General features: G+C 36.3%; 1 protein-coding gene across 1 annotated transcript in view; it reads left to right on the forward strand.

Annotated features, from left to right (window-relative positions):
• Positions 1-15,379, forward strand: part of LOC145661709 (uncharacterized) — a 119,017-nt gene extending 103,638 nt beyond the window's left edge. Inside the window, exon 7 of the mRNA XM_081727040.1 lies at positions 15,068-15,379. Coding sequence (XP_081583166.1) covers positions 15,068-15,224 — 157 coding nt within the window. The 3' untranslated portion in view covers positions 15,225-15,379. The remainder of the gene's footprint in view (positions 1-15,067) is intronic.
• The last annotated feature ends 7,643 nt before the right edge of the window (positions 15,380-23,022 follow it).

Below are 23,022 nucleotides of genomic sequence, written 5' to 3' on the forward strand. Positions count from 1 at the left end.
TAAAATTTATTACCTACGTTAGTTTTAAAGATACATTAATGATATATACCTCATTGAAAGGTCCTTGAAGTACGCAATAATGTTTGTTTCAGGTTGTTTTTCGGCATTTGAAGGGATTACGAAGCTATTTGAACTTAAATATCAAAACCAAAATGAAGGATATTCCACTTTCCACTTTATGGCGCGATATTTAAAAATGGCGGCAACAAATAAAAACATTTTAGCCTAGAAAACACTTTTCCATGTGTCCTGTAATAAATGGCGCAGAAACAAAGCTCTTATCTTAAAATGACCTATAGTTATTGTAGTCTGAAATTTAAGAGATAAGCTCAGCTGGCAGCCATATTGATGACGTCATATTTCCATTTTCTCAAATGGGATTCCTTGGGACTTTAGTATGTATATATAGGTATAGTAGAATTGATGCTGAAAATTTCCACCTTTAGCCCAATTTGGAGCTAATTTTACTGGACTAGATAGGTGAGAGGAATTAAACTGTTATTGATCAGGTCCTATTTAGAAAGTAGAAAACAGATGTACTTATAAAATAAACATTTAATCATTTTGGAGGTATTAACTGCAATGCCTCAGAGCACTAACGAATAAGGATCGTTTGGAGGGGGCGGTTCGCTTCCTGAAAGATGAGCGTAGCCTCAAGGTGACCAGAATTTTAATTTGCAAGAATGGAACGCATATAAATCTGGGGCTGGAGTGGGGTGTAAACCTAATTCCCAGATTCCATTTTGGAACCCGAACTTGTAAGCTTTTTTTTTTTAATGAAAATATATTCTTTCTGTAAATTTAAATTAAATATGCACTTCCGTTTCGGAGGTGTGGCAGTGTTATGATTTACTTCACATATAATCATCGCGATATATCAGATGAGTTGTTTTACACAGTACTTGCACAAAAGAAAATACTGTATTGAATATGTCGTTCATTTTAACGCAAGAGTGTATAATTTGCTCTAATCAGTTATATTTTGAATAGCAATTGCGGGACGACAGTTGAAAAAAAAGGCTCGGTCTACGCAAAAATAGATACATGCATAAAGAATGACACAAAATATCAACAAATAACAAATTATATGATATTTCTATGTACATTTCTTGGTAACTTAAAAATCATACAATAATTAATTACAGTGATGTTTAATTGTATATTGTACACAGTGTTCCAAGTAGACCAAAATATAAGGGAGCAATCTTTATATATTGCTTTCTTTTCTGTTTATGTCAGGATATAATTCAGCAAATTGAAAAGAACAAATATAATATTCAAACTGAACTCCAAGGATTTTTAGTGGCTCCGTGATTATTCCAGCGGTAGAGATTGTCAAAACATGAATTTCGTGGCCTTTCCCGAAATAAGAATGTTATGTTTTTTCTCTTAAAAGAACTGGCCTGCTCACTCAAGGGCACAGAACAAGTACAGGAGAATGAAGTGGATACACTGTCTAATACATAATACATAATACTGCATTTAAACTTGTGTTGTACTACTAACAGAAACCCAGAGCGACGGTTTGAAGTTAAACTACAGCAATAACATATAGAGAAATGAATTGTGAATATAAATCCTATAGCTATAGCCAAATATAATATATTGCAGTACTCCTTAACCATATAAATCACTACGAAGGTAAACGCACAATTTATTCAATAAAATACTGCAAATAATGTAATAACAAACGTCAAAATCTACTTAAAAAAATACATTTACTGTGCTATAAGGAAATTGATAATGCCTTCGAAATATCGGAACTTATAGGTATAAGACCGTAAAATCCTACAATTGCTTTATTAACTGCATCATGGAATACTACTGGAAATTATTGATGTAAAATCGTGATAATCTCTTTGTCACAGACTATGAATTCCGTCTAAAGCTTTAGATTCATACATTTGGAGATGTCTTCACTTGCTGAAAATGATATTTAAACAAGGCCTTCCTATGATTAAATGATCTACTTTATCATTAACAATAATTACATTTAACTAACTTGAAAACTGTTCCGTTTCTACCCGAACAGTGATTTGATCATATTATCCAAGGTGTGTCCTCTGCCGCTTTTAATGAAACCGCTGTCTGATCTAAATTGACGTTAGGAAAGTGTTGATATATGAGTGTTGACATTTGAAATTGCTGTAGCAGCTGTTCCGGTGTGTACTTCAAACTTCACAGATACGTCATTGCATGTGAAGTATATCCAACATATATTAACTTTCTTGCTATTTTTGTTTTTGTTTTGTGGTATTCCAAATGTGACTAGTCCCAATCCAATTATTGCAATTTTACTACCGATTCGTTACTTGTTTTACTAGTTTACACTGCTCGTAACGGGGACAAATACCCTTGTTGTTGACGTTGCCAACAATTCATTCATTCAGTGCTAGTTACACCGCTAGATTCGATCATATAATTATCATCGCTAGTTAAAAATATGCAATATTTGAAGCAGTAATTTACAAATAAGGATTAAGTTAATATAAATGTGATGCCCAGAAACACGACAACTACGGATATGACTACATTAATAAACAATGTACCATTTCACAGCAATAATCCCAATTCTACAGAACAAGTCATTTTCTTCATAATTTTATGCTTATTGAACGTTATATCCACTTTGCATCATTAACGTATGTAATCGTTACCGGGGATGCAAATAAGTAACAAAATTTAACTCGCCCAAGAAGAAAGTTACTAGCCCACATCCCACAATAGAAATCATTTTCTTACCTTCGGTATCATATTAAGTACTCGCTCGCACCGATCAACTACCGGTACTCGCCGCGGGCGAATGGTTATTTGCATCCCTGGTATAAACATTAGGGACATGTATAAGTTCATCAATGAAATTAAGAAAGGCTATCAACCTCACGTTTTTATGTTAAAGAAAGCTGATGGAACGATTCTCACTGATACAGATAACAACTTGAATAGATCGAAAGATTTCTTTGGCGATGTACTACTATGAGCAAAATTAATGACGCGTCTCTTTATTTTGAAGTTTTTTGAAAATATCTCCGTTTTCTTTATATGTTCGAAATTTCGGAAGGTTTCCCCAGCAGGACAGGTTAATAACAAACCCGTTTTTAATATTTGTGTTAGATATTAGCTTAAAATAAATAAATTAGAAGCAAAAAACATTAAACCGACAGAAATCTCGAGAATTACCAACTCTGCTAAAGTGGAAAATTTTCAAGAACGCGAGGGAATTCTGCAGTTCAACACGAAGCAGCGACATCTATGTCATTGAGAGAAGCATGGATTAGATCTACAAACGAAAATTTTAACGAAATATTTCTAGTATGTCTTATTATATGCATTATCAGCGAACTCCAAATATATGAATCTATGCTAAGTATTAACGTATAGATAGTGCAAATAGTGGAAATTACCTATGGAAAAAGACGAATTGTTAGCCCAATCGTAATGAAAAATCGTCTTTACTGTAGAATAGGTTCACCTTACGTAAGAAAGCAAATAGCTCAGTTAGATAAAGCAACGAATCTGTATACCGAAGGTAGATGGTTCGAATCCCGTGGAAGTACTGTTGTCATTTTTATCACTAAGGTTATTTTATTTATTTTTTATTTGGGAAAGAATCAAATTGTAACATATGTGTAAAACTCATGACGATACCAAAAAAAAAAAAAAAAGAGAGAGAAAATATCGTCGCATTTGCATTAGTGTCTCTAATTTTTGTTTGCAAACAGATTCGTAATTATTTCCCCTGTGCTCACTGATGCATAACGAATATTTTCCAGTAAATGTTAATTCTAATTTGGAGAATTTTATAGTTTCACAATGTTTCTCACTACATAGTCTTCTATCTACGTGTTTGGATATTTTGATAACAGATTTCCCTATTAAATGTTTAATTTTCTCTATAAATATTTGTCTTAAATTGAAATTGTTTTGAATTTACTACATAAGCAAAGTTGCCCGAAGGAGGAGAGCTCAAGTAATAGATATTCTACGTAAAAGCAACCTATTGTAGAATGATGATGCTTCTTACCTTCAGCACATAATCTTAACATTAGAGAGTCAGAGAGAGAAAAATCCTATTTTTCCTCCCCTATGACCACTCATCTTAAAGCTCTACCTATAATGATTCGTGTCACATAATTTCGGCTCTCCAAAGACATTCATATATTATTATTATTATTATTATTATTATTATTATTATTATTATTATTATTATTATTATTATTATTATTATTATTATTCCTGAATATGCCACCCTTACATAATGTAGTAACTTTAGACATCTTAGTTTAAAATGCTTTCTTTAGTAATAATTTGAGCAACCACGTCACAAAATTTAAAATGTATGAGGGGGCACGACGTTTTATTTCCCCTCCTCTCTTTTCAGCACCCTCCAACAGAAGGTATATAATTTCTGAGAAGCAGGGCAGACAAAATGAATAAGAAATATGTTTAGAGCATCCTTTCCTCCTTCGTGAATGGAATATCACGTAGCATTTTTTATTCTACTGAAGACGACCCTAGGCCGTTATGGTTAGGTAACAAAAGAAATACCTAATATATTTATAGCGCCTCTTAGCTGTAATATTACCTCTTCTTTATTTGTTAGAGGCTTCCCTACACAACCAAGGGTGACAAAAAGAATAGGAAAAGTGTCTAAAGATTACAAAAGACTTTATATTTTGTCAGAAACAAGGCAGTATATACACAACATTGCTTTCGTTAACAAGTGTTTCACCCTTAAGTCGCTTATAAAATTAGGCAGAATAACTTTTGCCGATCATTGTTCTAGAGGGATTTGTCCAGGATGGTTTGGTGTCGAGCTAATAAAGATGAGTATGTTTATTTACATCACTGTTAAAGAAATAGCAAACTTTCTGAAAGGAACTTACTTAGGAAACAGATCTTCCTTCTACTTAGCCAGAGTCCACTCTGAAAAATTGCATCTGGCGTTCTGAGTGAAAGTTCTATGGGACTATTAGAAAAATATATTCCCGTTTCCACGCTGATGGTAGAATTTCTTAAACAGTTATTGAATTACGTTCGAAGGGTAGGCGTAAATAGCGCCCCCGCAACAATGTGGCGTGGGGACCGCACAAGCTGCAAGGCCAAAAAATATACAGAAAGTACGCAGGGGCGGAGCAGGTCAAATTTTCACACGGGCAAAGTGACTTTTTGGCGCCCTTCCCCTAGTAGTAGCCTATATTTTACATTTTATCATAGTGTTTTTAATAGTTTAAACCAGGAGCGTCATTTCAGATTTTGCTTTGGGGGGGGTAGACTCTTGATATAAGTAAAATTTCGCGTTTTTCACTGATTTACTACTATTCTAATGATAAAATCTATATACATCTCAAACTCAGGGGGGGCAAATGCCCCTCCCTGCCCTCCCTAAATGACGCCCCTGTTTTAAACCCATTTTCAAAAAGAAATCCATTACCTAGGAAAACTTCACAAAGAATATGGCCCGCTATAAACAATACCAACTCCACACCCCTGGTCTAGTGGCTAGCACGCCTGCCTTCTGTGGTACCGGGTCCAATTCCCGGTGGATTACTGTTGAACGATAAAAGTGGTTCGAATTCCACTATAATTAGTATCCACATCTCCCTTGCCCATTAAGGCATAACCGTGGAATGCTAAACTCAAGCAAACAAACAAACAATACTTAATTCCCGGCACTCTTTATTCTACATGCCATCTCTCCATTTTTCGATACAGGCCCCTTAGTACTATGAAACTCTCTTCTTCCATAGTGAAATGGAAAAAGATCATATAATTGCCACTACTTTACAAGAATATAAACCAAAAACGTCAGTAGAAAGCACATTATAAAATTTACTTTTTGAGGCGCGTTTTGGTGCCCCTCTTTCTCTGGCGCCCGGGCAGTCGCCCGGCCCTTAGTCCGCCCTTGAAAGTACGGACGCATAACTAAGGACTGCGGAGGAGAGGTTAACCTTCATGTTATGCCACTGGCTTGACATGTTTGAAATGTTCAGTAAGTGATCGGTTAGTGAAATAATTTCGACGGTTACTGATGTTTAAAGTTTAGCTAAGACAAAGCTACCTAATCAAATACATTTGATATCGCGATGTCACAATTTGATTTTTCCTCACATAAAAAAGATAAAAACAATAGTAATAAAAGCCCTTCCTCGTACTGGGCTCCTAACTAACTAACAACCTAATTCGTACAGACTAGTTGCTCTGACCAACTGAGTTTCGATTTCTTACGCGAAAGAAGTCTGTTATATTAAGAGGCATGCTTTTCATTATCAAAACTGTTCGAAGTAATACGAACATGGCTTAAGAACAGAGACGGAACTGAATTACCACTCGATTGACCTTGAGGGCAAATCACCAAAGCGTAGCTATAAACGTAAGTTCGGCATGCATTTCTCTGGAGTTGTGTTCAGTATTCCTATCTGCCAGTCATGCTTGTTCGTAGGAGTAATATGTTACAAACCTAATCTTTCGATAGCGCACAATAGCAGAGAATCAGAGGAAAGGAATTCTTGCCATTGTGAGCGTGGGATACCACCATGTGCAATAAAACTGACGCGTATCTTTGAAGTGATATTTCATCGAAAATAACTCGTTTTCCTTTATATAGTCTATCCGAAGTTTTTGAGTGTTTCAAAATGAGGAAACGTTACTGACAAACAAGGACGCATTTAGGGGTGGGTCCAGGGGGTCCGGACCCCCTCTGAAACCCCAACTTTTCTGTAAATTTAGCCTAATTTTGGGGATTATCTTTTAAAATTTTAGTATAATTTATCCTAATATTGAAGTCGGACCCGTCCCGAAATAAATTACTGCATACGTGTCTCTGACAATTTTCAATATATTCGTTAAATAATAAAGTAAAATAACTAAATTAGGAGCAAAAAGCTTCAACACGGGCTAACTTTTGTCCGCTGCCAATATTGCTAGAAGGGATATTAATAGCAAAAACTGCTAGTCAATGCTAAACCTTGGAACGTCATCCCGAACAACAAGTCTATTATTGAGAACTACATATGAAACATGTTATTAAAACTTATCCAGCTTTTTTCTGGCATGAAATTAAAATGCACTCTCCTAAAATGTGTATCTAAACATTGCTCTACGTATCTACGAAGCAATGAAAATTTTTTATCGAAATATGTGAGCAGGAAACTCTAACAGCCAGCCAATTTATTTAAATCGTAATAAACCCTGTAACCGTACGTTAACGTGAAGACAAAGCTTGATCCATTGGTAATGTGTTTGAAGAATAAAAACTCAATGTTCGTAGGTTCGAATCTATCCAATCACCACATTTTATTCTTATGTGTAACGATGAAATAAGAAAAAAAAATGTATAACCGTTAAGACAAAACTTCAACCAAGTCTGAAGAGAACAATACTAAAATAGTAACACAATGACGTCAACCAAAAATTATTTCATGTAGCGTTTGGACGAAATTACAGCTGTTAACAATTGCAGAAGTAAAAACAGGCTGATGGCTGTAATGCAGTCTAGACTTCTCGTCATTAGTATGCCGTTAATCATTGTAAAACCTTTCAAATGGAAGTGAAATGACACAAACTAAAACAGTTTTAAATCAATAAATGTCTATGTGTAAAAGTAGGTGTCTCTTATCTGTAGTTCTGAGTTCCCTTTACTTTGAAGTGACAAATGAGAGAAGAAAGTATGGTGTTCGAAAAAAAAATCAAATCTGAGATTTCAACGAATTTACACGTATTATAGCCCCTAACACCGAAAAAGTTATTTTTCGATACATGTCTATCTGTTCGTCCGTCCGTTCGCTACACTTTTCTGTGCACTCGCCTAGAGGCCATACCGTTCAACTTATCTGCACCAAATTTTAGTTTAAGATTTTCATAGTATTTCCTATAGTTTTTTTTTATTTCCCTCCTACTCCCAAAACAAGGGTAGTTTCCTGTACGATGAAAATAGAAAAAAGATATTTTCTCATAACTGACTCTAACGATCTTGTTTTCTTTCTTTTTTTATCAATCAATATTTAATTAGTAACCCTATTTTGTGGTATAAGGCATTTATCTGAGAAAAATCTACAAGGGGTAGTTTATACTAGGGGGTGAGTTTTTTCTCAGTGATTTTCTCAAAATGGACTCAACTGTTTTCGTTCATATTTCATAAATAAAGATTTCATTAATAACTTATCAATATGGCATAACTCGTTTGTCCTAAAAAAAATGCGAGGGGTAGTTTATTCTTGGTGGAATGTTGTCTGGGCGATTTTCTCAAAAACGACTCAAAAGAGTTTATTCATATTTCAAAAATAAATATTTCGCTAATAACCGAACAATATGGCAAAACTCGTTTGTCCTGAAAAATATGCGAGGGGTAGATTACTCTTGGGGGTGCTTTTCCTCCACGGTTTTCTCAAAAATGAGTCAAGCAATTTTGTTCGTACTCAGAAATAAATATTTCATTAAAAACCTAGTAATATGGAATAACTCGCTTACCCTGAAAGAATCCTCAAGAGATAGTTTATTCGGGGAGTAATTTTTCCCTCACGATTTTCTCAAAAATTACTCGGACAATTTTATTGATAATTCATAAATAAGTATTTCATTAATAACCCTATATTTTAGTATAAGTCATTTCTATGAAAAACAATTACAATGGATAGTTTATTTTTGGGGTCAAGGTTATTTCCCCGACAATTTTCTCGAACGACAGGCGATTTTGTTCAAATTTCGCAAATAAATATTTCATTAATAACCAAAAGTATATCTTAACTCATTGTTCGAAACAATTCACAAGATGTAGGTTACTCCTGACGTGTTCTTTTTGAACGACTTTCCCAAAGTGACTCATTTGATTTTTTCATATTTCATAAACAATGATTGCATTAATTGGTCTATTATATGTCTAATGAAAATGTGCTCAAAGTGTGAGTTAGTTTTGTAATGTGGATTTTCTTCAATCGAAGTTTTTTATTCGATAATCTGACATTCGATGTATTTGAATAGTACGATAATTTTATTCGTATTATCCAAATACACACTTCAGTAACAACTGCGGCCTAACACAGTTAAGAAATTGAATTGAAAAAGTTTAGTGCGGTGGCCCTGTAATTGAATATTTTTTGAGAAACTCCCTAGCTTTTTGTGGTAAACTCAGGCTTTTCTTTTTCGAGCGACAAAAGAGAGAAGAAAATATAGTGATTGTGAAAATAATATCAAATTCAGATTTCAACGGATTTACATGTTTCATGGCGTCTACATACCGAAAATGTGAGTTTTCGCACCCGTCCTTCCGGTACGTCCGGCACACTTTTATATGCACTCGCCTTTAAATCACAAATGCCGTTATTAATTTTAAGGCAGAGAACTACTTCTGAGAGAATAGATCTTGAAAAATAATTTTAAAACTTAGACTTTTGTTTTCGAGACATTCCAGACAAGACGAGACATTTTACAAGCTATCTCGTGTCCAAAACATTTGCCTCGTATTATCTTGGATGTCACAAAGCGCGTCTCGTCTCTTTCTCGAGACATGTCTTATCTCGTGCGCATTCGTTAACACTTGGAAAGGATTATCTTTCTACTCAAAGCATTGTTGTTATAATGGTTGCATATTTATGATAATTGCTGTCCACATAAATTACAGTCCTTTCAGTTGAATTAATTATTATTATTATTATTATTATTGAAATTGCAATATCTAGTTTAACGTTGGACGATTATGCACCTACGCTAAGGGAGAATGATGATGAATGAAATGGTGAAATGAAGAAAGTGGGAGGAAAATGGAAAATCTCAAGAAAACACATACCCATGCACACGGTATTTGTCCACCTCAAATTTCACTTGGCACGAAGTGGAATCGAGCCACGGACCCCCTGCACCAAAGGTCCCTGCAATGCTTTATTATTATTATTATTATTATTATTATTATTATTAATAGAAATAATAATAATAATAATAATAATAATAATAATAATAATAATAATAATAATAATAATAATTGAAGCGAGCTTAACGAGTTTCAACAGTATGACTCAACCAACGTTTGGGTGCCTGTTCGTTCGTCTGCTCCTCTCATAAAAGACATTTCATTTTAATGAAACTAGTAAGCGCCTTCTTTTAGCTCTGCGAAGTAACTATTGCTTGGAATATGAATCTGCAAAACATAAGAGTTAAAATTAACCAAATGGTGCAAGTTTCCACTCATATATACAAAACAATTTTGCAATATCAACTACGTGAATCTTGTCAAATAAAGAAGCCGAAACCCCTACACCGAAGAGCCCTCCGAGATTTGATCATTGTCCACACGGACTGAAATTGTCATTTGAAGCCAAGACTTTAATATGAAGCCAATAATTTCTTTAAAATAGACGGAAAATTCGGAAGTTATAAGCATTTTCATATTTTTGCCTTTTCCCATAAGGGAGCCGTAGCCCCCTATATTGAAGAGCCCCCCCCCCGCAGATTTGATCATTGTCCACTCGGACTGAAATTGTCATTTGGAACCAACACTTTATTACGAAGCAAAATATTTCTTTAAAATAGACGAAAAATTCGAAAGTTATAAACATGTTAATATTTATGCCTTTTCTCATAAGGGGGCCGTATTAGCCTACACTGAAGAGCCCCACGAGATTTGATCATTGACCACTTGGACTGAAATTCTCATTTGAAAGCAAAACTTTAATATGAAGCCAAAAATTAAACTTTTACATCAATTTAAACTGACTGGGTTCCGGTTCACCCCACTATTGTTTAGTTTAGTTAAGTGGTAATTTGTGACAGCTTCACATCATCAAAAGAATGTTTCACTTCCCCGCCCCTCCCCTCCCCCAGGAGTTCGTGCTGGATCCACCACTGGAATCAATAGACACTCTTCCTATTCTTTTTGTCACCCTTGATTGTGTAGGGGCTCCCTCGTACAAATAAAGAAGCGGTAATATTACAATCAAGGGGCGCTATATATTTGATATTTTTTTAGTTACCTACCCCTAACCGCACAGGGCAATCTTTCGTAGTATAAAAAATATTACGTGATATTCCAATCATGAAAGGGGAGAGGATGCTGTAAATATATTTCTTATTCATTTTGTCTGTCCTGCTTATCAAAAATTACTTTCTGTTGGAAGGGTACTGAAATGAGAGGGGCAAAATAAAAAGTCGTACCCCCTCCTACATGGTTGCTCAAATAAGTACTAAAGAAAGCATTTTAAACTAAGATATTTAAGATTTAAACTAGAAAACTAAGATATCCTTACATTATGTAAGGATGGCATATTCAGGATTATTATTATTATTATTATTATTATTATTATTATTATTATTATTATTATTATTATTATTATTATTATTATTATTATTATTATTTGAATGTTTTTGGAGCACCGAAATTTTGTGAGACGAACAATGATATGTAGAGGTTTCAGATGGGTGGTCATAGGGGAGGAAAAACCAGGATTTTTCTCTGTCTGACTCTCTAACGTAAAGATTATGTGCTGAAGGTAAGAAGCATCATCATTCTACAATAGGTTGCTTTTACGTAGAATATCAGTTACTTGAGTTCTCCTCCTTCGGTTTACTTACCTTATGTAGTAAATTCAAAACAATTTCAATTCAATACAAATACATTGTAAAACTTTTCCGTAATTAAACATCTAGGGAAAATTAAACATTTAATAGGGACATCTGTTATCAAAATATCCAAACACGTAGATAGAAGACTATCTAGTGAGAAATATTGTGAAACTTTATAAAATTCTCCAAATTAGAATTAACATTTCCTGGGAAACATTCGTTATGCGCCAGCGAGCATATGGTGAGCAGTGAGCACAGGGAAATAATTACGAAACTGTTTGCAAACAAAATTAGGGACGCTAATGCAAGTGCGACAACGGCATTTTTTCTTTTTTAGGTATCGTCATGAATTTTACACATACGTTACAATTTGATTCTTTCCCAAATAAAAAAATAAATAAAATAACCGTACTGTAGTGATAAAAATGACAACGGCACTTCCATGGGATCGAACCCGCTACCTTCAGCATACAGACTCGCTACTTTAACTAACTCAGCTATTTGTTTTTTTTTTTCGTGAACTGAGCCTGTTCCGGTAAAGACGATATTTCATTTCGATCGTCCTACCAATTCGTCCTTTTCCATAGATAATTTCCACTATTTGCTCTATCTTTATGTTAATACTTAGCATATATTCATATATTTGGAGTTTGCAGATAATGCATATAATAAGACATACTAGAAATATTCGTTAAAAGTTTAGTTTGTAGATTTAATCCACATTTCTCTCAATGACATAGATGTCGTTGCTTCGTGTTGAAATGCAGAATTCCCTCGTGTTCTTGAAAATTTCCCACTTTAGCAGAGTTGGTAATTCTCGAGATTTCTGTCGGTTTAATGTTTTTTGCTTCTAATTTATTTATTTTAAGCTAATATCTAACACAAATATTAAAAACGGGTTTGTTATTAACCTGTCCTGCTGGGGAAACCTTCCGAAATTTCGAACATATAAAGAAAACGGAGATATTTTCAAAAAACTTCAAAACAAAGAGACGCGTCATTTATTTTGCTCATGGTAGTACCTAACAAGTAGCCAAATACTAGTGTTTGTGTAAAAAATGAAATGAACACAGCAGAAACATATATTCCATAGCCTAACCAAACAGAAGTAGAAATCGCTAAAAAGAAATTAAAGGAACACAAATCCCCGGGTGTAGACGAAATTCCGGCTGTTAGCTAGAGAGAAAAAACTGTGGAACAAGATACACAAACTCATTCTCCTTATCTGGAACAAGATACACAAACTCATTTTCCTTATCTGGAACAAGAAGTAATTATCACAAGAGTGGAAGGAATCAATCATTGTTCCATTCACAAGAAACGCGACAAAACTGATTGTAGTAATATTGATGAATCACTCTTCTGTCAACCTCCTACAAAAGCCTCTTTCTATTAGAAGATTGATTGCATACGCAGATAAAGTTATTGAATATTATCAGTGCGGATTTAGGTGAAATCGATCAACTACCGACCAGATACTTACCATTCGACAAATATTCGAAAAGAAATAAAAATACAATTCCCAGGTAGATCAATTATTTATTGATTTTAGACACCTACGACTCGGTTAGGAGGGAAACATTGTACGACATTCTTACAGAATTTGTAATACCGAAAAATCTAGTTAGATTAATTAACCCTACAATGCATAATGTTACATTTTGTGAAAAAAGTAGTTTTGCAAGAAAAAAGAAAAATGAGTAACGGAAGTACCGGTACGCTTAAAGTGCAATTTAAGAAGAAACTGTGGAATTACAAGTAGCTTCGAACGTTCCCAATCTGGTTCAACATGCATTAGCAACTACACACCCTTATGTAGGAAAGCACAGATTACATTACCTACTATGACCCATATCTATCCCACTATGCATTGTACAGTTAAGATGTGTTTAAATTAATCCCAAAGTAAAATCTGAGTAGGAAAATTCTTGTATACGAGCTTTCAGGTCGAGAATGGCCTGAAACAAGGAGATGCGTTGTCACCATTATCATTCAACTTTGTTTTGGAGTATGCTATAAGGAAAAACAGAGGAAAATTCAGGGCATAAAGCTGAATGGTATTCTGCAGTTTATGGCGTAATCTGATGACTTAAATCTCACAGGGGATGATAGGAGAATAATAGAAAAAGTGCAGAGGTCTTATTAAATATTTACCGAGACGTACGTAGGTTAGAAGTAAATGCAGAGAAAATTAAATACATGGAAGCTCGCCGGGATAGTTATGTTGCAAATTATGGATGCCTCAAAATATTAAATCATACTTTCGACAACCTGGATACTTTCAAATAACTAGGATCAATATTAACAGATCAAAACTATATTTACGAAGAAATTAATGTCGACTAAAAGCAGGGAAATCGTGTTATTATTCAGTTCAAAATCTCTTGTCGTCGCGAATTCTGTCGGGGAATTCGAAGCTTAAAATATATAAAACGATAATCATGCCTGTTGTTCTGTATGATTGTGAAACATGATCGCAAGAACGCAAACTGAAAGTATTTGAGAATAAAATCCTAAGACGAATATTCAGAGCCAAGAGGAACGGGAATGGGGAATAGCGGAAACTTCATAACGAGGAGCTATATAATTTATACCGTTTACCAAACATTGTTAGGGCATCAAGCCTAGGATACTAAGGTGGACAGGTCATATAGTCAGAATGGAAAAAAGCAGGAATATTTTCAAAGTTCTAACTGGAAATCCAATTGTAAAATGATCATTAGGAAGACCTAGGTGCAAATGAGAGGACGATATTAAAATGAACCTCGCAGAAATAGGAATACAAAGTAGAAAATTGATCCAGTTAGCTAAGGACAGCAGTCAATGGAGAGTTTTAGTGAACACGGCATTGAATCTCCGGATTCCATAGACCAAAGAGTTGGTTAGTTAGTTAAGAGTGCTGTATAATTCTGTCTCAGTGAGGTCCATCGTATCTATATAGTTATCGGTGGAGAGACTAGGGTTCGGTTTCCGGCGGGAGCTCCTATGTTTCGGATTCCACGTTAATTTGTCCACGCCTCATATAGTCCTGAGACTCAAAGATATATTAAATTCTAATGCATCCAATTCTGTGTCACTATTGTGGAAATGTTGACGTTAAAGTGCATGTAGGAAGGAAATGTTGTATTCTTGTTATTCGTATGTTTTATCAGATAACAAATCAAGTATAAGTAAGACAAAGTACTAGAAAATTTAGAATGCTTGTGTGTTACTGTTTTTGTTTTCGCTAATTAAAAGAAAAAAGTGCATTTCCCCTCTAAGAGATCTGCGGGAATTGGGAATGATCTAGGCTCACACTTAAGGACTTTAAAACTGAAAAGTCTTCTAGGGTTTGTAACTAGGAAACTTTGTTTCTTTACGTAGTTCGAATGCAATTTAATATTTTTCCGACTTAGATACTTTGAAAAATAATCTAATTTCACATCTCAAATATTATAAAGCTTCCAGGGACAAATAGTACCCAGCTGTAACTTGGAAACAAAACCAATTGATCGTATTATTATTATATTTCCAGACGTGTTGTAGAAGGAATGGACGTACTTTCTGCAATTGAAGCTGAAAAGACATATTACGAGAAACCAGAGCGAGATGTCCGGATACTAACCTGTGGTGAACTCGATGTTAACGCCATTCTAAACTCTATTAAGTGTCCTGCATTGGAAGAACAATAGTGATATAAATTTTCGTTTATTCTGGCGTTAATCTTCCTGAATAGAACAAAATTTATATTTAAGTGCAGTTCCGGTTTTACGTTATTCAAATAATAACGTAAAAATGTTGTATATATATTTTTTTTTAACTAAATAAAGTAAGAAGAAAAACTTTAGACGAAGAGTGTCATTCTATGGTAAAATGTTTAGGGCCTACGTATATATTCTTCAGTATTTCTAAGTTAGTAACATTTTTAAATGTTGTACGTCAATGTGCATGCAATTGCAATATTCTACATCAGTGAGGGAATGGATCCGTAACCTATGAGACCCAGAGGCAGTCAGACCCATGACACACCAGACCGAGTGACCTGGAGTGACTCAGTTTGATCCGGATATACCCATGACTCGGAGTGACCCCGATGTCACCTGCATAAACCCATGGCCCGGAAGCGAAAAGTCGTTATGCAAATCGGGAGTATGTTACTCTACTAACGCAATTCTAACAAACATAATTTTCTCCTCTCTCTCTCTTTGCCTTTTAGCTAAATATAATTCTCTTTCTCGCTTGTTATTTGCGTCTCTATCAAGCATTGCACTAAAATGTATCTACAAGTTTTATCAGAGTGCAAATACATCAGAATCATAGAAAAGGTGATTTGTATGTTTTTCGGAGCTTAATCGACCTGCAAAACTTGTCGCTTAGAACAGTGCTATTTAACCAGAGCTACTCGAAGATGTTTCTGGGAGTACGTAATGCTGCTTCAGGGGGTCTGCTGAAAATGTCCGTCGACAGTTCACTGCAAATGAAATTCGAAATCAATAAAATATCAATCAATCAAATCATCAATAAAAACAAAGCACAGAAATGGCTTGAATCCACAATCAACTCCGATTCTTGCACTCTCGAAGATTCGACCAAGAATCGAGGAGTTGGCATTCCGGAAACAAGCTCAATCATCTCATTAACAGGTTAGTTTTAAAGTTACTCTTAGTTTTTGAATTTTTCACATGGTCCTTAGTGTGTGAATTATCAGGGAGGATGAGGGGAAAATCCCCCTCAGTAGAACTGGATGTCTTCCATATGTTTTGAAATTTCCCATGTTAATTTTTTTGGATGTGCACTTTATCGCCCTGTAAATAGTTTTTTGATTGGCACACTGATTGTTGGGTCTATTTGTCCCCGTTTATAATTAACAGAACATGTGTATTAAGTTTAATAAGATAATTTCGATTTAATTTCTTTGAAACAATTTTAGGAGTACACAATTGAATGGCGAACTGTGTTTCGAGGTCCGCGAGAATAAATGATTCTAATAGCACTGTCTTAGAATATAAGTTATAAGATACCATTGAGCCTAAACAATATTTTGTTAATTCTTTTTGTATAGGCTATGTTTAAATACCACCTATGGGAAAACAAATAAACATTAAATTATATTTTTGAAAGCATGAAATATTCAAAACTGGTATATGTCACACCGAGAATGAAACAAATGAATGTTGCAACTCGAATAGTGAACATGATTAATCAACATTTGCAGTAACGTTGCAGAGATGCTATTTGGGCTGCTTCAAGGGCGCCGATTCTGGGGGGAGGGCCCGGACCCCTCCAAAGCTCATGTGGGCTCCCTATTGTATTTACGAATATACAATATTTGGCATGATTTGAGTGCAACTTGTCTTAAAATCCTCATATATCCGCATCTGAATGGGCTCCCCCAAATTTAAGAGAAATCGGCGCCCTTGGGCTGTTTCCGGGTCGTCGGATCTGTTCGGATCAGCAGGTCTGTCTGGGTCTCCAGATGAGTTTGAGTCAGTGAGTCTGAGAAGAAAGAATCAGATCGGCTGACCCGGACAAAAGTCGTGACTCAAGTGACCCGGTGACCCATTGTGTGATATTTTGCAATATTCATAGAAGCGCACCCATTCAACTAGAAGGATAAAACTAGATAATATAAGACGCTTCAGGAGCATTCACTTTGCCCTGCACCCCTCGACAGCATCCTGTATCGGTATGGGAAATCTTCACTCCGACAGTCTACGCACCGTGTCATTGTCAGGGCTGTACTCGAGGGTACACGGCGGTACAAGCCGTATTTCCTCTGCATAATCTTAATCATTAGAGTGTACCTTCTGCTTCAAAGTGTATAGTACTTTCTACTTTTGTTTCGTTTATATTTATTTATTTAATTAATCGGGCCATGACTCCAGTGATAAAGTGATTACACATTTTTTTTTCATATTCTTAACACGTGTTCAAATATATGTCATTTAAAAAATCCGGCGCGACCTTTTCTGTTCCTTTTCGGAGTGAGTTAGTTCCTTCTTCATACCTACACCCATTTATGTTATTAATAGTGTGATTGAAGTAAGGAGTGTTATCAAGGAAATAGCATGAAATTATGCTTTTAGACCAGGGATGCAAATAACCACTTGCCTACTCGCCCGGGGCGAGCGGTTCGTCGCTGCGGGCGAGTATTTATCATATCGAAGGTAAGTAAATGATTTCTATTGTGTGATGTGGGCTAGTAACTTTCTTCTTGGGCGAGTAAAATTTTGTTGCTTATTTGCATTTCTGTTTCAGACTATAAGATAGTAATGTATTCTTTATATTTTAATTGAATTAATTAATACATACAACTTACATTTGTTCATTAAAATGCCTTCAAGTCTCTTACAACAGTCATAAATTATCACAAAACAGCGTATACCCTCTGAAAATTTTAGAGACTAGAGCAGTGGTCATTGTAGTAAAACGCACTACATCTAACACAATCGTATATGAACATGGAGTTGATTGAGTTGATTTTGAGTTTAACGTCCCGTTCAGCAGCAAGGCTACATGAGACGTGGACCTACTGATTGACGTGGAATCCGAACCACATGAGCTCCCGCCGGGAATCGAACCCGGGCCTCCCACGTATATGAACATGGAATCTCACGAAGTAGGAATAAATAAAATCGAGCGAGGTGAAATGGGCTCGTCGCCATCAGAGCTAACTGGCTCTGAAAATAGAGTCAGATAAAACTATCACGAGCTAATACGTGTCCAGGTCCTTGACGTCGTTACAACAGTTCACGAATTGGTTGTAAATTAAATATTCGCCGTACACAATTTCTATATACAAGATAACCAAAAACGGTCTTGCAAGAAACATCTTCCGAACGGAATTTCTGGAACCAATGCCTGTTGGTGAGGTGCGTTCATTTACGGCATCCTCCTCAAATCCTGGTATATGCGGAAATTTGATGCGGCAGCTGACAAGCCTACCACACACACACACACGCACACACACACACACACACACACGCACACACACACACACACACACACAAAACGCGAACAAGCTTCTTTGATTCCTCCATTTCTCTTCGACACTGGGCGAGCTATAACTACTGTAGATGCGCAACCTGCCAGTATTACTGAAATTTGATTGTCAGACTAACTCCTGATCGCTTGGCAGCCATGTTGGGTCATTTCATTTCCTCTCTGTGAGCGCAAGATTAATGGGACATCCAAAACGACAAGAACTTTTTTGGTTACCTTGTAACACTAAACTTAGATTGACAATGTTACCACAAACAGAACATACTCGAGAATATAATTTAATGTAAGCATATTATCTAGGGTAATTCCAGGAGAGTTGCCCCAACTAAGGGATATTTGTTTTAAAAAGAAATATTCACACTCAATTGTTTTTAAAACATATCACATTCAACCTTTGGTATGGTGGCCACAATATACAATCAAACAACTTACGTTTAAGAATGAATAGCCAAAGTTATAAGTCTTCACAAATATGCTGCATTTGGGCATCTCTCCTAACAGTCAAGGTGAGATGCCCCAGAGGAAAAACAAATAATATTTCAAAATTGATGAGAAACAATCTTACTACTACTAAAGCAACACTTGTAATACATAGTGACATGTTCTAAAATTTACTACGTTACTTAGCTAATAACAAAAGATTAGGCGTACAAGGTATACCTACATGTTAATGTGTACAATTCGGCCCATAACTTGTAGAAAATTAAACAAAATATTTCACAAAAACAAACCAAAGTTTCTGTTTCTTTAGTTTTCATGTTCTTTATCTTATTCTTTCTTCCACACACATTGCATCTAACGTACATACCGTGCATCTTACAATCAATGCACTGAACCAATTCAACAGTAGAGGGTGTTTTGTAATATTTTTTTAGACACTCTAGGTATGTATTTTCATAATTCTATATAAAGGGTGTCTCAAAATTCCCATGATATATGGTAACTCTGTTATTATCAAGAGTTACAACAAAATGTAAGAGAGGAAACCGTCTCCAAATATGATGTTTTCAATCTAAAGTGAAGGATTTTTTTAAATCGGACTAGCCGTTTGGGTTGTACTCTCTTTATGTACCCAATGTTAAATGAAAATGCAACGTTGCCATTTACTTGGACTTGGACATTTACTTGTCGGGACTTTTGAGACACCCTGTATATATGTCTGTATCTTCATTTATGTTCTATAATGTCTATATAGTTTCTGATGAAGGATATGTTAGACATCCAAAACTGTATCATATTATAGTTTAAAATACAGTGTGTTGAAGCTTTAGTCAGTGTTTCTTTTGTTACAATATTCAATTCAAGCCATGGATAGTGTTGTTATGTAGTTTCATCTTGAAAGGAGTCGCTGAGGAAAGGTTCAATTTCAAATTCACGTTCACTGTCACTCTCAATACTGATCTTCTTTCCTGCTGTCTTCTTGGTTAGCGTGGATTTCTGTTGAAGTGTAATTTTCTCAGGCCCGTATTTATATATTGTGCTCCCCCTGTACTCTAAATAATTTCCGCCCCCTCTCCCCCCGAAAACGACCAATATTAGAGTTGAATTCATAGTTTTTGGGGTCGCTGAGATGAATAGTGACAGTTTTAATCCAATTCAACTTCAAGGTCATACTCCACTCCCAGGGAAAGGGGCGAGATTTTAAATATAATCGAAAATGACAGATATTAGTGTTGAATTCATGGTTTTCAAGGTCGCTGGGTTTAACGGTATCAGTACATTTTATTGGTTATGAGTTGTTCAGCAGATAATGCGCTGAGGCAATTCAACAGTGTAAATCACCAATTCTATCATTAGAACAGAGGACACAAGACAAGACACAGTAATTTCAGTTTAAAAAAGACTAGAATTTTCCTCTTCGTTTGTTAATATAGCTAAATGGATTTTTCATAAAGGTAACCAAGAAAGTTCGTCGCTTTTTGTGGAGGTCTGTGTTCCATTGGCCCTCACATCATGAGTTGAATGCGAATGAAGATAAGGCGAAGGTCAGTTGATGGTGTGGGTATATCCAACATACAACCTGGCTGTGGCAGTTTATTTACACCTGAACTTGCGTAAGGACAGAGTGAACATGGGACCTCCACAGAGCATCATAAGGGCATGTATGCTGTACAAGTTCAAACTGAAGTCAAATGCCGCTGCAGCGGGACTGGAGATTGAGGGTGTCGTGAGTACGCGGACAGTGCAGCGGTGGTTTAACAAGTTTAAGGACGGTGATGAAACACTCGAAGACGGACCATGTGCTGGAAGACCAACACATGTACACAATGAAGATCTTCAGGCAGCAACTGAGGTGAACAGTGCCCAGACATGTGAGGAACTGGAACTACAATTCAATGTGAATGAAGAAACCATTCGGCAGCACCTCCATCCACTTGAGAAGCACTACAAGTTGGGTCGATGGGTTCCACATGATTTCACTCCGGAGCAGAAGCCAACGCGAGCAGAGACCTCTGATTCTTACTGTCTCGTCTGAGGAAGAATCCATTTCTGGACAGGGTGTTGACATGTGATGAGAAGTGAGTTCTGTACAAAGCTCCACGGCTGTCATCATTGGTTAGCATCCAATAAACCGGTTCCAAAACAGCCGAAACCAGCACTGCACCAGAAGAAGGTCCTCCTGTGTGTTTGGTAGACTGCTCGCAGTATCGTGCATCGAGAACTGCTACCAGCTGATCAGAGCATCAATGCAACTGTATACTGTCGGCAGTTTAGCCGTGTTCAAGAAAAACGCAAAACTCTGGAGCCAGCACTTCTGAATCGCAAAGGGATCTTCCTGCTACAGGACAACGCTAAGCCCCACGTGGCTAAGATGGTCTCGGACACCATTCTACGCCTCGAATAGGAAACACATTCCATCCACCATACTCCTCGGTCATTGCACCGTCCGATTATCACCTGTTCATTCCTTGGACAATCACCTTACGGGATACCAGTTCAAATCCATAGTAGAGGTACAAAATGCCCTTGATATTTTCTTCGCTTCATGGCCCACCAAGTCTGCCGCGATGAAATCCATGGCCTTCCGGAACGTTGGCAGAAGGTCGTCGATGTTGATGGGGACTATTTTTGATCTTTCAGGTACGTTTTAGGTGACATATCGATGTTCGAAAGTAGTAGGTGAAAAATGGAAAGAATTTTGTTAGTTACCTTTATAATTGCAACAGCGAGTATACTCAATGTTTCCTTTGAATTATAATCTGTGACGGCAAAAAGTTTCGGAACTTTCTGTAGAACCGGTTGCTCGCATTATTTGCAAATACATTTTTGGGAGAGATTGGCAACTTTTGCCTAAGGCCGTCATATTATCCCCTCGCCCTCTACACAACTTGGAAAAGGCAGCGGCCAGGGCTATTTCAGTATATGTACCACCCCAGCATTTGCCTGGCGGGACCGAAGAAAGTCCCTGTCAGGATGACAGATCCGGGAATTTAACCCAAAACTGCCGAATGCGATCCAATACTTTACCAGTTAAACTGCGACCGATCGGTACCGTTAATATCAATGCCATTAATGTCCGCAAGTAGAGAGAAAGATGTCGCTAAAATGATACGAGAATTTTCAAAAATGCATCAGTGCTTTCCGCTCTTATAAATTAATGGAAGCACCGCTATTAATGTTTGTCCCGGGTGCCATGGATCCTGTTTGCGACTCTGATATCACTTCAATATCTGCAGACCGCTGATCCTAGTAACTGTAAACAAATACGAATGATTATATTGATAGTACAGTAGGACTGAGAGGTGACTGACCTTGAGAGTTCGTTTTCGAATCTCCCTTCAGGACACTCTTTGAACACGAGCGTCTCATGTGAGTCACCTCTATCACATGTTGGTTTCATAAAGTATTTCTTATATTTATAACTTGATCTATGTTGTAGATTTGATTCGGAAAAGTCGTCTATGTTCATCTCTTGTATTTGTAAAATGTTGCTTGTGTTTTACCTTACCTCATAAGCTTGAGTTCCTTTTAGACCAAAGCCCGGCCCTTCCAAAGCTTTACAAAGACCTTCACGCCGCCAGTAAGTAGCTACTATAATTAAAACCTACTTGAGCTTAAAACAAACACTTTTTAAGCTCTATCCTGTGGAGTACACTGATTGAGGCCTCTCCAAGCCATTGACAAGTTCCTCTTGCTCCTTGTCAGACAAAATTTCTAATTGCACCATCGTACTCGAAAGGATTTCTTATCCTTGTATTTTCTAAATCTAAGAAGGGAAGTAATCTCTGAAATTAGTCCCCAAATCAATCAGGTTTCAGTGTTAGAAAGGTGTTAAGACTACCATCAGCTTGTGTTGCCCACAGATGCATTTTTTATAATTGAAAGGATTAGAGGAATTCCTTCAATTATAAACTGGTCAACAGTTTTCTTTTTTCGGTAACATGTCCTTTGATCGTTTCTGAATCTTTTCATCCAGACAAGGAGTCTCTTAAATTAGCTTTGTGTAGCAAGAATAACACATAACAGTTTCATTCACGACCAGATCTA

Source organism: Thermobia domestica, chromosome 10 (assembly GCF_964235325.1).
Source record: "Thermobia domestica chromosome 10, izTheDome1.hap1.1, whole genome shotgun sequence".
Lineage (NCBI taxonomy): Eukaryota > Metazoa > Arthropoda > Insecta > Zygentoma > Lepismatidae > Thermobia > Thermobia domestica.